At 35.0% G+C, this 16,073-nt stretch overlaps 2 protein-coding genes across 4 annotated transcripts in view; one reads left to right on the top strand and one right to left on the bottom strand.

Moving 5' to 3' along the window:
- The window catches only part of LOC136027564 (uncharacterized), an 81,196-nt gene extending 69,286 nt beyond the window's left edge, over window positions 1-11,910 (top strand). For all 3 annotated transcript variants that reach the window (XM_065704933.1, XM_065704934.1, XM_065704935.1), the window contains one exon: window positions 10,696-11,910. In XM_065704933.1, the coding sequence (XP_065561005.1) occupies window positions 10,696-10,878 (183 nt within the window). In that variant the 3' untranslated portion in view covers window positions 10,879-11,910. The remainder of the gene's footprint in view (window positions 1-10,695) is intronic.
- LOC136027565 (uncharacterized) lies at window positions 389-7,814 on the bottom strand. Its single transcript, XM_065704936.1, has 2 exons — window positions 7,754-7,814; window positions 389-2,136 (listed from the first exon to the last, which is right to left on the bottom strand). Exons 1-2 carry the CDS (start codon window positions 7,769-7,771, stop codon window positions 472-474), a joined length of 1,683 nt encoding a protein of 560 aa, XP_065561008.1. The 5' UTR covers window positions 7,772-7,814; the 3' UTR covers window positions 389-471.
- Window positions 11,911-16,073: the final 4,163 nt, after the last annotated feature.

Raw genomic sequence — 16,073 nt, 5'->3', positions numbered from 1 at the left:
AAAGAACCTTAGAGCTATCAGTTTGTTCTCACATGCAGGTTAGCTATATATATATTCAATGTCTAGGTATCATCACTTCAGGTTGATAAGATGTAAAAGAGGAAGGAAGTTATGATTTTATGAAAATAGTTATTTCTATGTATTGTGCTCTAACTGACGCCACATGTGGATTAGACTTAAGCAAAGAAGTGTTTTTACCGCAATTTTCTTTTACCGCCTAATGCAGAAAAAAGATGTCGCCATCGAATCGTTACAGAGCAATTATTCTATATTAATTGATCTACTGAGCACAGGTCATTTGATTTTCTAGTAGTTGCTATGTTTATTTAATTATTTCATTATTTTGTTAGTTTCATAAATAAAGGAGGCTAGTCATCTATATGAAATATTCTCTCATCTATGTTCAATTTATTTCAAAAAATGGATATAAAAATATTTTGTTTCAGGATTAGTACCAAGTTTGGCATTTTCTTACGCTTTGTCTTTGTGGAGACTGAATAAAATTCTTGTGGCGCTGACTGGCGATGCAGATTTTTCGTCAGTCATTGTGGGTACGGAGGTTGACTGAAGAGGATCTCTAGCAGTCGTCAACTTTGCGGAATCAGACGTGTTGGTTCGCTGATTCTGCTTCTCTTCCTCTCTTCTGGTTGCCTTTTCATTCTCTCTACTTTCATTAATGATGTCTTTATCCTTCTGTTGGTTGAATTCTTTTAACTTCGCTGTTGTATCGACTACGCCTTTTATCGTTTTTATAACTCGATTTAACTTTCTATCGTTTACACCACTAATTTTGGTCTCATTGTTTTCATGAATTTTCACAACATCACCGGGATCGTTTCGTATTTCCGAAAATTTCCGGAATTTCATATTTTCTCTGTCATCAGGCCTTACTTCCCTTTTGAATGCTTGTATGTTCCTGCTCTGTACCTCCGTGTCTTGGTAATCACCTGAAAAGTCACCAGATGCTTCATAGTCTATATCATTAATTCTCTCTGGTGTTCCTTCACCTCTTTCTGTTTGTGGAAGTCTCTCTTGTATGGTATAATCTTCAAAGATATCTTGATCGCTAATCGGAGGCTCACTATTATTGGTGATTTCAGAATGTGCTGGTAGAAAATCTTGTCGGTCATTTAAGCCAGTTTCCTCGTTATTAATCTCTTCAATGGGTACGGCCATTATTATTAAAGGTCTTACGTTATCTTCGCTTATTGTGCTTGATGAAGGAGAGCTTTCGTTTAAAAACAGATTAGTGTCCCCATCTGTTTGTACCATATTTCTTAATTCTTCTTCAACAATCTCAAGTGGTTGAATATTGTTTTCTATATCTGGCATATTTGTACTTTCATCATCCTTTTCATCAACAAAAAGGACTTTGTTTTCAAGCTTTTCCTCTGCTTCTGTATCTTGCACATCTAAAAGTTCTGTTGTTTGCACTTCATCTTGACTCGCACTTTGCACTTCATCAGTGTCTTCATCTCTTTGTACCATGTTTCTCAATTCTTCTTCAACAAGCTCAAGTGGTTGGCCATCTGTTTCCATAATTGGCATATTAGTAGTACCTTCATTATCATTTTCGTCAACAACAAGGATATTTTCAAGGTTTTCTTTCGCTGATAGTGACTGTTGCTCCATGGTATCTTCTGCCTCTGCTTCTGTATCTTGTAATTCCAAAAGCTCTAAACTGTCTGTTTCTTCTTGAGTGTCGACAACTGTGGCCTCTCTCTCTACCTCTGTTGTCATTTGATCATTTCTGGCCCTATTAAATCGTTGTTGGGGCTCTAGGATCAACGCCTGAAAACTTTCGAATGGCAACCCCTCCCTATGAGTAGTGTCAGAATTTGTAATTGACAGTTCATTTTCTTGTAATAGACTGCGGGTTACATCTCTAATTTGTGCAACACCCCTGCTCCGAGGCACCAATTCTTCATTCAAGCGAGGAACCTGTTGCTCTAACCACGAATGAAGCTCTATTTCTGCATTTTCTACGTATGGTGGATATGCTTTATGTATATTTCTCACCCACCAGTTCCCATCGTTTTCATTCAACAAATAGGGTCTTCCGTAAGCATCTTCAATTCGAATAAATTTGAATGCAGGTTTGGGCCAAGATGAACCAAATAGTGCAGCAAATATTACCTAAATTAGTGAAAAGGAATTAATTTAAGTCTTGTATTTCAGCAATACTTATTAAATTTTGAACAAATACGATTGTTTTGAGCAGTACCAGGGTGCACATTTCAGCTGAAAAAGCGCATTGTGGTAATGCTGTTGCTGCCCAAATACCGCCAGAATACCGCATGCGCGGTATTGCTACCCAACTTACACTTGCTCGATGGTGAATGTTTTGCGGAGCAACACTAAAAGAAAAAAATTTCAGTGTTGAGAGCGTGCAATAAAGAAGAAAAGTCTTTCTCAAATCGCAAAATTTGAAGTGATTTCTAGAACGAGAAAATAGAAACCTTTTTAGCCTAGAAGATAATCAAGCAGTTCCTGGCAACGAAATGTAAGTAAGGAGTGTCTTGGCCCAATAGTAATGAAGACTCTGAAAAACAGAATTTTGATAACAAAAGATACATCAAAGAACTGGTTTTTATGCTGATTCCAAAAATACAAGATTCATTAAGTCTAATGTTGCCCTTTAAAAGCTATGGCCCTGAGTAAATTTGTCTGATTTTCGAAAAAAGGGAGGATTATCCCCTAAAAGTCAATGAACCTTACTGAAAATCGCGCCATCTAGTTCAGCGTGTCAGATAACCCTGCTGTAGAGGATTCAAGCTTTCATCTGCTAAGTTGTGAAGTTTTTATTTTTATCAGAAGAAAGATCACGAATGTTTTTTTGTTTTTTTTCAGGGGTGATCGTATTAAACCAATAGTCCTGGAAGATCAGGAGACGGTCTTTTAGAAGGTCAGGATCATTTCCATCCAAATGGAAATGAAAAATTCTTGTGCCCTTTTTAAGTGATCAAAAATCCTTCCCACGCCTCTTGTTCCACAAAGTCATATGATCAGTATTTTGCGCTAGTAATTTTATTCAGCTTGGTATAAAAGTTCCAATAAATATGCATTTGGGGATGACATGACCCCCACAGCCCCCGAGGAAAGGGCCACAAGTTATAAAATTTGCCCATTATTTGCATATTATAGTAGCCTATTTGTTCTTGGGAATTGTAATTTTTTCAGGGAATTTTTTACGGGTATTATTCATTGTTGAGCGGGGGGAAGGGGGGGGGGATTACTGAAAAATTAATGTACGAATTCCATCTTTTTTGTCTTGACTTCTTTTTTGTGACTTAATTTTATATGCACAGATGTTCTGGAGGAATTGTCCGCGGGAAATTTTCAGCAGGGTTGGAATTTTCTTTGGGATTTTGCTATGGAAGCAGCGTATTCTGCGGCAGAAATTATCCTCGGTGGAATAATCACCTGGAGAAATTCTCCACGGGGAAATTTTCTGCGGTATAAATTTTCGATTAAAGGGGGGGAAGGATTTATGGGAGAATGTTTCACATAGGGGAGAGGGAGAGATTTTCGGCAAGACTTGAAAATCCGATCAGATAAAAACAGGTCTTTTGTCAAATGATAGTATGCCTAGGAGAATTTTCAGGCCGAATCGTCCTCAAGAAATATTTTTCGGGAAAATTTGTAGATAGGATGGAATTTCCCGGCAGGTGAAGATTTTACGCGGGAGGAGCTTTCCTTGGAGGGATTTTTTGTGGGTGGAAATTTTCCATAGAGAGGGGAGCACTAACCGACATTATTTGAAAAATGATCAGAAATTAAGTAAAAACAAGTTTTTTTTTCCCAACTGGAAATAAGGAGCAGTGTTAAATCCTGAAACGAGTAGAAAATATTCCGTATATGAAAGGGATGGCACCTTTCCCAATACCCCGCTCTTCGCGTTTAAGTTTGACTTTTTGTCCCCGTTCTTTAAGAAAGACTTCTGAACCAAATTCCTCTAAATTTATTTGAACTAATTTAAAAAAAAAGTCATCCGGAAAATCCTAGATCCTGTTTTTTTTTTAAATTGAATGAAAAATAATTCGAGATTGTTTAGGCTGAGGAGTATCTGAAACTAATCTAACCCTACTTCTAGCTGGAGAGGGTGAAAGAAAAGGGCGTGTCGGAAATCTTGTCATCATTACTTCCTCATAAAAGGTCGCCAACTAAAGCTGATAGAAATAAAAGCTGATAAACTATATCCGCCATTGGGTTGTCTGAACAAACAAGCTAACCTCTGTGTGGGATCTCAACTAAACGTGGGGTAAAGCAAGAGTATGTGATTTGAAAAGGTGCCTCATCCCTTGTGAAGGTCAAAATTACGTAGGTTTTCAACCCATTTGAATAATATTCACCCCTTTCCAGTCATCTAATACGCTGTTGTCAAACTATATTATTAAAATCTGTCGTAAAATTTCGTCCAAAAGACAAATGATCAAAATCTTGTGTTATTAGAATATCGAACTAGAAGCGATGGCCTTTTGTGTGGGGGGGACGCCTTTCAATTCATGTCATTAACACATCTACCAGAAGGGTATGTTGAACCGTACAGTTCGTGGTAACGAACTGTAAGTAAGGATTGACCTTTTTGTTAGTGTTGGTCGTATTGAAATAATAGTCATAGAAGATCAGGAAAGAATGCGTTCGAACGGAAATTGAAAGTTCTAGTGCCATTTTTAAGTGATCAAAAATATTGGGGGACAACTGACCCCCTCCCACGTCTATTTTTTCCAAAGTTATCTGACAAAATTTTGAGATAGTCATTTTGTTCAGTTTAGTTGAAAGATCAAATAAACTATGTCTTTAGGGGTAAAGGAACTCCCACAGTCTGCGGGGAGAGCTATGAAATTCGTCGTTGTTTATATATGGTATGTGTTATTGGAAAGTATACAGACATTGTTTTTTTTTGGGTGGGGGCGGGCGGATTTTGTGCGCAGGGGTGAATTTCCTATTTGAAATTTTACACTGGGGGGATTTGGTAGAATTCTTATACGAAATTCTTTTTAATTGTCTTACGTTCCCTTCGCCAACTCAATTTTCCATGTGGAGATGTTCCTGGGGAACTATCTAGGGGCTATTTCCCTCCTTGTTGTGACTTCCGGGAAAATTTACATGGAAGGGGGAATTTCCGGACTGATCGTGAAATCGATTAGAGATTAAAATCTTTTTCAAAGAACGTATAATAAGGAGAAACTTTCAGGCTGAATCATCCGCAAGAAATTTTGGGATAGGTGATTTTCAACGAGGATGGAACTGTCTGGAGGGAATTTGACGAGGGTGTGCTCTGCGCTGAGTAAAATTTCCGCGGAGGAGTCTCCAAAGAGTGGGGGGGTATATTTCATGGAGGGTGAGCCAGATTTACCGATATTATTTGAAAATATTATTATGATATTAATAGGAGCGTAACAGTGAAATACAGAAAAACAACTGACAAATATCGGTATTTGTTGAAAAAATAGCATTTACACTTAAGAATAAAAGGCAAGGTATAAGTGAAAATTGTCCTAATGAAAAATTAATCCAAAAACAAAGAATGTCTGTTCGCTGTATTGCTCAAAGCTCTCGTGGCTTACATTGTTTGGGAGTTACCATTTTGTTTTCGTTTATTCTCGCTAGTATAAAGATAAAAAAAAATAAGTTGTCAACCTTCGATGGATATCAGTTTATGCACATATCTGGTAATGTATGTACCAATTCCATGAAAAGGTATTTTTTGCTCTTTATGGGGGGGGGGTAGAAATCCTTCTTCTGCTGTTCATTGCCAACATGCCATTGCTGCTGAGCGGAAGGGGTCCTTAAATTCTAGTAATCACCACATCAACAATAGTGGGTCTTCATATTTCAGCCAATAGTGGTGGGAAGTAATAGTACGGTAAGTGCCCCGTTTTGCCTTTCTTTCAGCCCCTGTCTCTATGGCATCAGCCAACATTTTAAGGATTCATTGAGCAAAAGCTCCACATATGTGACAGAAAACAGCTATCACCACATATGTCTCTCCCCTTACATAAAGACCCAACGTCTTGTGAGTCCGTCTTTTTAATGTCAAATTTTGAAGCTATCACCACATATGTTCTCCCCTTACATAAAGACCCAACGTCTTATGAGTCCGTCTTTTTAATGTCAAATTTTGAAGCTATCATCACATATGTTCTCCCCTTACATAAAGACCCAACGTCTTGTGAGTCCGTCTTTTTAATGTCAAATTTTGAAGCTATCACCACATATGTCTCTCCCCTTACATAAAGACCCAACGTCTCGTGAGTCCGTCTTTTTAATGTCAAATTTTGAAGCTATCACCACATATGTTCTCCCCTTACATAAAGATCGTCTTGTGAGTCCGTCTTTTTAATGTCAAATTTTGAAGCTATCACCACATATGTTCTCCCCTTACATAAAGATCCAACGTCTTGTGAGTCCGTCTTTTTAATGTCAAATTTTGAAGATATCACCACATATGTTCTCCCCTTACATAAAGATCCAACGTCTTGTGAGTCCGTCTTTTTAATGTCAAATTTTGAATTAAAAGGAGCTATCATGTCTCTCCCTGTATATAAAGATGCAAAGTCTTGTGAGTCCGTCTTTTCAATGTCAAATTTTGAAATAAAAGTAGCTATCACTACATATGTCTCTCCCCTTACATAAAGACCCAGCGTCTGTCTTGTGAGTCCGTCTTTTTAATGTCAAATTTTGAAATAAAATTTTTATTGCAAATTAAGTTTCTAAAAACCGGGGGAAAGGGGAGGCAAACAATGCACATGTGTGGAGACATGGGAGATTTGTCAGTCTCCGTGACTTTTAGCTCAGGGCCTAGGCTAGTCAAATTTCAAAGAGAATCCAAGCAGTATATATTTAAAAGATCTATTGGATAATTATTTATAGGAAAAATAAATACAAGACTATCAATTTAAAAACATTATATTTAGGAGAATCTAGATAGATTATGTATATAGAGAAAATTGGACATCGAATTTTATGAAGGTTTATTTATAGACTGAGAAAGTGCCATGATACTTCAGGAATAGAGAGAAATGAATCATAGCCTTGCTGAACTGTTTTACAAAAAAAAAAAAAAACAAAGGAGTAATGTCTTTTTCCGAATAAAAGATTATTATTATTTAATAGCACGATATTTTTTTAACCTTGTTTTTTTTTTCAACAGTGAATCATGTAATTTTGTTAATTTTTTTTCTTTAAGTCTTGTCGGTTTAATGCACCAAATAATATGCATTAATAACTTCGCATTAGTGTTCAAATAATAGGTCTTAAATTGTGATTTTTTTTTCAGTAAAGATTAAGGCTTATGTATATTTTATCTGCAGTAGTGATTTTGCTCAATAAAGCTCTTTGACACTGGTAGATTTTTATAACGTTCTTCAAAATCTTAAACCGATCGATTCGAGGTGTTTCCTCTTTATGGGGCATATAAATCAGGAGTTTATACCCTGATTAGATCTTTTTAATGCTCCAAAACAACCCTGGAATTCAAAATTGTGCGTTTCTTTTGTAAATAGCACAGATATCGTTATCACAGAGGAGGTACATACTAAGGATTTTTTGGGGATGGGGAACAATACTAAAAAAAACTGTCTGATAATTTAGAGAGTGTATGCCGAAAATTCGGAAAATCTTTGGACTCCCTGATACCCCCCCCCCTCATGTACGTACCTATCATATAGTATACTTGAACTTGACCCCTTGTCCAGCCTTTTGTAAACTACTATGAAATCCCTCTAAAATTATTATGAAATATACATACCATAAAATTAAAATCCATGAGTCTTTTCAGTTAGATAATTTCTTATTAACTATTTTCAATGTTCCGCTACTTTTAGTATAATATATACTCACCTCTCTTAAACGTCATAATGATTGCGCTTCCTCGTTCGAGTTCGTTCACTAGCCAGCCAGCTATTCTTGAGTTTAAGAATCTTCTATTTTATTGCATACACCTTGCTTAACATGACATGGTTGAGTTGACTTGACCACATTGCTGTATTCTTTTTTTTCTTTTTTTGTGGTTTTGGTGACGAAATGTTACGTTTTTAATTTTTGTGTTGCTCCCACTATAAAGTGAACGTAAACTTTAATGATTAAGAGACAATCTTATTTTTCATCAGGTACTAAAACCGTTTGTTTTTCTTTTAAGAGGGGGGACAAGGGTTTTAAATCCATATCCACTCCGCAAGATGTCCAGTTTTTACGAATGTCACTGGAATTTTTATATGTTCCGTGTAATCTAATTTGTAAGCATATGATTTTTTTAAAGCTGTGTACCCCCCCCCCTTCCCCCCGTCTGGATGTAATCATCCGGAATTTTTATATATTTTTGTACAGCTTATCTTTTTTTTTATCTGATTATCAGTCACCTTTTCTCTTCTAGGACCTTGTGACCATATACTTCAACTGCAAGGGCATATCAGGGGTAGTATCAGAGACATATCTTCTCCCCCCTCAAGAAAGAAATATTGTGCTAAAGTTTAACTGGTTCCCCCACCCAAGCATTAGATTTGTATCAATCCCTGTTCACCCGCGTTTTACTGTTTGGAAAGTGTTGACCATTTGGCCCATCTGTCAAGAAAGTTGTCAAGCTTAAAAGTTGTTTTTTCTTAAAGAGGGTTTTGCCCAACTTGCCCTCCTGTCCTATGGGGCGTTCCCTGATTAAGTTGATCAAATACAAATCTAATCACTCAATTACTCAAGTGTTTTCACTTTCTAGTCAATAAAAAAATACTTGCAAACTGGCAGATTATGAAATTTTAATTTCTAAATTCTATGGTAAGAAAAAAGTCTGATGACAATAAAAAAGTTTAACCTTTCACTGGTTGCTTCCAGTCAAACTTGCATCATGCTGGCAGTAGTTGCTGCATCCCAGTAAAAAGGTTTAGTCCGTAGCAACTATACTTTAAATGGTCAGATTATAAGGTAAAGTAAAAGACAGGGGTGGGGGATTGAAAAGTCTAACTGATTTTTGTGTTGCTTCTTTGATCCTAAGAACTGGGTAAATAATTTTGGCTATCGATTTAATAATTTACTATATCACTACTCCCCTTCTTCCTTCAAAATCTTACCTGTTTTTTGACAGTATGCGAAATTTTTCTGGATATTAAAAAACCTGAGGAATTTTTATTTTTTCTTGAAATACTTGTTCACTGGTTGAAAATCTTTCTTAAATTTTCTTCTCTGGTTTTGAACCTACTCATATAATTGGAAGGTAAACTTCTCCAAATTTAGCAAAGGTGAAAGGTAGCCTTAGCTTTCAATTTTTCACTAGTGACAGTTCCCTGAAGCGTGAAGCAGATGACTAGCAATGAACCCTATTCCAATTCAACACTAAAATGTTTTGAAAGGTATTCTGTTAGTTCAAAATCATCAGAAACATTGAAATTTTAAAAATTTGCAAGAATTTGCCAGAAAGTAGGCATTCCACATCAGCGTAGTACTAAGACTAAACTGAAATCCCAGGCAAGTTTTTTTTTCTTTAATTTGTTTCGCAAAATAATTTTATTTTATTATTTAGCTTAATTAATTTTTTACTCATTCAACTTATTTATTTCACAAAATAAATTTTAAACAAAAATAAATTTATTTATAATTTAAATAGGATGTGCTATAAATCCGAGAGAACTCAGGGGTTTTAAGGGAGATCCAAGGCTAGAGTCTCCTTTCCCTCCATAGGTGTTTATGGAATGATAGCCTACCAGTGTTTATATCCAAATTCATACAAAACTTAACGGTAGACCTAACTTAAAATAAAACGCGCAACTAAAAGCAATTGTCATCCACCTTCACCTGATTAATACTGAAATATTAATGCTGGCAATGATGCCCCTTATATATTTTCCACTCCTCTAGATTTTGAAAATGCTTTTGTTATATCTCATTAAAAAAAATCATAGTGTTCAAAATTTCAAGAACATTAAAGGTATTGCAGAATGTAATGTCTTGTTTCGTTTCGCTGCGTATGAAAATATTTCATGTCCAGATTGACAAAATTGTTGTTTCAGTTCGGCTAATAATGATGTATTAGAAAGTTGAACTTGGGTCTTGGTCCTAATGCTGCTAGTAATGCAGTACAATCTGACAAAAACTTCACGAAATTTGCGCTCGCTAATCTTGACTCAGGGCCGTCAATTGGATAGGTGGCATTTGCCTACCTCCGGGGGTATATTTTTTGGTATTTATCCAAGAAAAATACAGTTTGGTATTTCCAAAACTGTATTTCCATCCTATGTGAAAAAAAAACAAAACAATTCAATAAAAAAGAACAAATTTTTCTCTGGTCACACAATTGGGACAAAAAGTCTGTCTTCAGTGTAAATAGCGAGGGATTTAGGAGGGGAGAGGACCCCTCATATATGGGTATGGGAAAAATTTCTGTTGGTTTATGTTTTAGTGTTACTGCTTACTTTCAGTTGAGAAAACTTATTTTTCTTTAATTTAATCTGTAATCGTTTTTCAAACAACGTCGGGAATTCCACCTTTGCAAAAAATACCCCCACGAAAAAATCCTCCAACGAATTTTTTTCAAAGAAAAATGCAGTTGGTATTTCCAAAACTGTATTTCCATCCTATGTGAAAAAAAAAATCAGTAAAAAAGAACAAATATTTCTCTGGTCGCACAATTGGTTCAAGTAGTCTGTTTTTTTTTGTGGTTTTGTGTTATTTTACAGCTTTTAATTAGGTTTGATCTTCTTTCAGGGCACATCTGCAAAACCTCACATCAGATACTACCCCCAGGCATGGAATGACCCATTTTGTCGTAAGTGTCAATCTATGGAGTTCGAGTTGCTGAACACAAGCACATGCGCTGACATATACTATCTTAAGTGCAGAAGTTGCAATATCCATATCGTAGTTGACATGAGCAATGAGCCTTTGTAATAGGCCTGTCCTAGACAATAAATAAAATGGATTCCGTAAAAACTGTCTAATTCAGCGTTATATATGTATATATTTATATATATTTTTTGTGCTATTTTATTTACAATGTGATCCATTAGGCCTCTCTTTGTCGCTACTGTCATTCTGTGGATTTTGAGTTGCTTTTCATAAATGAATTGTTAGATAAATTATCTTCGGTTCAGAAAAATCTATGCTAAGGCTAACATGAGCAATGAAATACTCTGGATCTTTAAGAAAGCAGATGCCTTAAAATGAGCAATTTAGTATTCTGGGTTTATTTGTTATTTTTGGTTGAAATTTGAAGTAACAAGAACATTTGAAAACAGATTTTTGTCTCTGGAATCCATCTCGGGCTCATTTATACATGAAAACTGCGATTTTCAAAGGTTTTCGTTCGGTTGTTTAAGATTATGAAGCTTTTAAAGGAGTGACTCAGTTTCATCTGTGGTGCCATGTTTAACCATTAAAATCACAAAGCAGAACTCGTCGCCTAAATTTGACAGTGCTTTTTCTATGTAAATAGTCAAACATTAACAATCTGCTGATTCCGGAAGACAGCTTAAGGCCGAATCTGGGCAGAGTACCCCCCCCCCCCCCCCCGCCGCCGAAATTTTGTTTGACTCGTAATAACAGGACAAAAATGTATACACAAATTGGTGGTGCATTTTTTGGTTTTTCTTGAATCCCTCCTCCCAAAAAAACAAAAGTACTGGATAGAGTCTTGAGACAATCACACCTTAAAAAGATAGAAACCACATGAAAAAGAAAGCTATAGTTCCATCAGTCAGATTATGTTTTCACTGTCCTTGATATTTCAAGGAACGTAGTCTGTTTCAAGATTACTGGTTTTGTAAGTGTTTTGTAATTTGTGTTTTTTAATTAAGTATTTTGTCATTTGTGTTTATTCTCTTTTTTGCTGTGTGACAGATTAGGCTTTTTCTTGTGAATTTTTGCTACGGATTCACTGTATTGCGTCTAAAATATTTTGATTAAAATGTTAATATTTTATAATATATTACATTATATTAATATATTATATTATTAATATTATATTAATATAACTAATGCTATTAATAGTATAATTAATATAATATAATTAATTAATTTTATAATAATATTATATTATATTAATGTAAAAAATCCTAAAACAGTCCACTTTATCGATTGTACCCGAGGACGTAATTTTAATAAATTAAAAATGTAATAGCTATAAAAAGTTATTTTTCAACATAAAAAATATGTAAACACTTATTACAGGCACTGCAAATTCCAATTCAGGAAACTAAAATCTTTTAATATAAGATAAAATAAGGAGCAGAATGCAATTTTTCGATAACATTTGTAAGGATGAGTCAATTAATTTCAGGGTCGATGTTGAAATGGACCCAAAACCCCCTTCCTTTTAACAATATTTTTATTTCAGTTCTCGTAATTAACGTTTTCTAAATTAAACTTACGGTTGAATTTCGTTTATAGTTAAAAGTTTCGTAGTTAAATTTGTATTTGTTTGTGCTCAGCATTTCGTAATTAAACTGAGAAATTTTTTAATCTGTTTTTTTTTAAGTTATGATTTTTCTGCAGTTAGCACCACAGATTTTGGGTAGTTTATAAGAGCCGACTAGCGTCGCAATTAATTTAATCAGTGGAACTGATAGACTTGGTGAAGTATTAAGTATCCGATATTAGTTTTTTGGGGAGAAAAAACTGCAAAGTTTGAAAAATATTAGCCACAACATAAAATGCTAGATGACGTTGGTGATTATTTCCAATACTAGCTACTCTTACAAGTAGCCCATTTTCATTTATTAACACCATAAGAAACATGGTCTGTTTTTTGGGTTTTTTTATATATATAGAATAGAAAAGGGGAGTTAGTAAAATTGCCATAACAACAACATAACCCATGCTTGAGGTGTGCAGGCCTAAGTGAAGCGATGGGTATTTACGACCCTGGCCCAAGTGAAACGAGAGCCATCAAAAATCCGATGAAGTAGGATTTCTTCTATACTAAACCCTCTGTTGTATATAAGCGAAACCTTATACTTTGGGCAAAAAAATGATTTTTTGGTACATTTCTTAAACGAAAAGTTATTTATTTCCCTTGTGATCTCCTCCGTATTGGCTTTTCTAATTAACTTGTTTAAGCTTTAAAAGTTTTATTGACTTTAATTCATCAGTTTACGTTGTGGGTACGATCATATGTATCGTATCATATGATCATATCTACGAAACCTTGAAGCTTGAAATAAGATGAGGTCAAATAGATTAGACTAATTGATGGAAGAGTTTTCTAGAACAAATGCCTTTATAGGTCTGGGGGCTCCGGTTTTTAACACCTTTTTTCTGTTTTGACAAATTACCCTTTCCCCTCCCCCATCTTTCAATCAAAATGCATGCACTTGAAACGATTTGAGCATATGTGCCTGGAGACGTATCCCCGCCCCCATGGGGGGGGGGAAGATGGCGCCGCAAGACTAATGGTCGCCTCTTATCTTATTTTAATCTCTCGTGCTAAAAGAATTGAACTTTTCTCCTGGGAGTTTCACGGGGAGAACTAGCCGTAAGGAAGGAAGTTTCCGGGGCAAAGTTTCCAGAGGAAATTTTACACTATGTTAATTGGGATTATTTGTGTTGTCGGAGATTTCCCGCTAGGAAATTTTCTGTGGGTGCAACTTTCCATTGAGGGGGCGGGGGGGGGGGAATTTCCAGGGAAAAAATTAAAATTTTAAAGCGAAATTCAGGGTTTAAATTTTGATTAGCATTAGATATCAAGAAATAGTAATGGGGTTATTATTGACTATTAAAACAAAATTTAACCGTGGTATAATTTTGTCATTGTCAAGTCAACGTTTACCACTGTGATAATTTATAAATTTATTTTATAAATTTATAAAATTTATAAATATGTAATTTTTCATTGTATATAGGCTGTAAAAAGGCCTATCAAAGAATGAGATTCTCCCCTTATATGAGCTGAACTTCTTCCCATACAAAGTCCAGACTATACCCCTGAATTGTCTGTAAAGCGACATTAAGATACTATGCTCCATCATATATTGAATCCAAAACTGAAAATTCAAGGGAATTATATTCACTTTTAAGATAGATTTTAAAAACTACAGATTGAGCTTTTACTTGATCCAAGACAGAGGATCGAGGGGACGCCATAGCCCTTGGGGCATGGGATGTAAGCTATGCAATTTGCTCGTTGCTTAGAAAGAGAATTTGTTATTGATAAAGGGCAGGATGTTGGATCCTGCGTCTCCAAAAAGGCTAAGATTATTAAGGTGAAGCTTACAGGGAATGCTGAACTGAACCAAAACATACTATGTACATTCAGGTTGTCAAAAGGGTGTATCAGCAATACCTCGGGAATGGCTTGGGATATTAAGTTATAACTTTCAGTGCACCTTGACCGGGATGTTGAATTAGCGAAAAGGCACTACATACATATGACTATTATTACTAACGCCAACCTTATAAGATTAAAACGTTCAGGGGATGTGAACTAAATCAAAATACACTATATCCATTTGCCCAATACGTATCAGTAGTATCTGAATCCGTGATGAGTAGGTGCGTTTGGTCGCATATGGTCCCATATAACCAATTCTGGAAATCCTGTTTGATTTTTTTTTCCGACGTGATACCTTCAATTAATCCCTTAATAATCTAGGATAAAGCCAAATATAAATATTACATGTACAAGCAAACTTTTTTCTTTTACTTGAAAATGATAGTTAGTACTACAGAGTAACTCGAACAGTAATCTCCGATTTTTGATCGATAGTCCTGCAGCCGCTATACTATAGTAACTATTTACAAAGGATGTATTGATATGTCTGGCGATATTTTATTAAGATGTAAAAAGATATAAAGACGGTTTTACAATGTCGATTTTAACTCGGATATAAAAAGAAATATATATAAAAAAGAAATATAGATGCAATCCAAAATCAGCTTTCCTATCTTCTAACTCAGGAATTTCAAAACTTGTTTGGTGGAAAGACACTTTTTCCAATTTTGAAGCGATATCTCAGACCCCATACCAAATTATTTTAAGAATTCAATCTAAGTTTTTTTTTTTCTTTCTAGCTGATATACAAGTTAGATTGGAATGAAACATCTAAGAAACGGTATATACATAAAAAAGACGACTTTTGTTAAAAATAACTAGAATATTTTGACATATCTTGGAAGCGGTGTAGTAGGTGGCACTATATATAGCATTTTCTTTTTAAATGAGCCCTTGAACAGCTGTCTATGATGCTAGAGTACCCCCCCCCCCCCCTATGCAAAAAAGGGATTTTCCTTGTTGTTTAAGGAGGGGATTTTTTATTTCAATGCCATTTTCTAAGGGTCTCAAGGTATTTTTCTAAATTCTCATAAATTCGTTTCAGAATAACATTTTATTATGAAGATTAATTGAAATAATAGTTAAAATTTCTGAAGCAGATACATGTCATTTATCGTAAGACAGTTTTAATTTTTAACTGTGTGTTTAAAATTTTTGTGTAGTGTGGGCCGTGGTTTGTTCTCTACTAGGTTGCAGCAAAGGAAAATAGGTTTCAAGAGGCATAATATATTTTAATTAAATAGAAAATAAATTTAATACTTATTCTCTTCGGTTTTTTTGTTGATTTTTTTCACGATTTATCTAAATACAAAAATAAATTGATCATTTGAAACAAAAAAGAATAAAAAAAACACAGGCTTACTTGAGTCGTATTCAATTCAAATCGAACCACAATCCAACCTCAAACTAAACACAGGTGCAGATAAACACGCATAAAGTACGAACACAGACAATGGGAGCACAAGAAAATCAAAATATTATCACAAAAAATACAACTGAAAATTACAGAGGAAAAATATTACCGAAAGTGTAATTCGTTTTTCAGGTTTCTGAAGTTCGATTTCATCAGAATTAGCATGGTCTGACTCATAAATTTATTTTTGTTTATGGCTTCAGCCAGAGGTCGGATCACACCTCTAAAATAAGTTTGATGTCGTTACATTAAAGGCTAATATCAAGTTCAGGGCAACCGATTCAAGTCGGGAAGATCGCTTACCCAAACCAAGAGATTGTGTTGAAACAAGGCGCTTGGTAAAACACCACCAAATGACTAAAAGGACCATCCTCTTATATTTTTTTTTCTTCTGACACAAAAATA

This window comes from Artemia franciscana, chromosome 5 (genome assembly GCF_032884065.1).
Source record: "Artemia franciscana chromosome 5, ASM3288406v1, whole genome shotgun sequence".
NCBI lineage: Eukaryota > Metazoa > Arthropoda > Branchiopoda > Anostraca > Artemiidae > Artemia > Artemia franciscana.
This window is presented reverse-complemented; position numbering and strand designations above follow the sequence as displayed.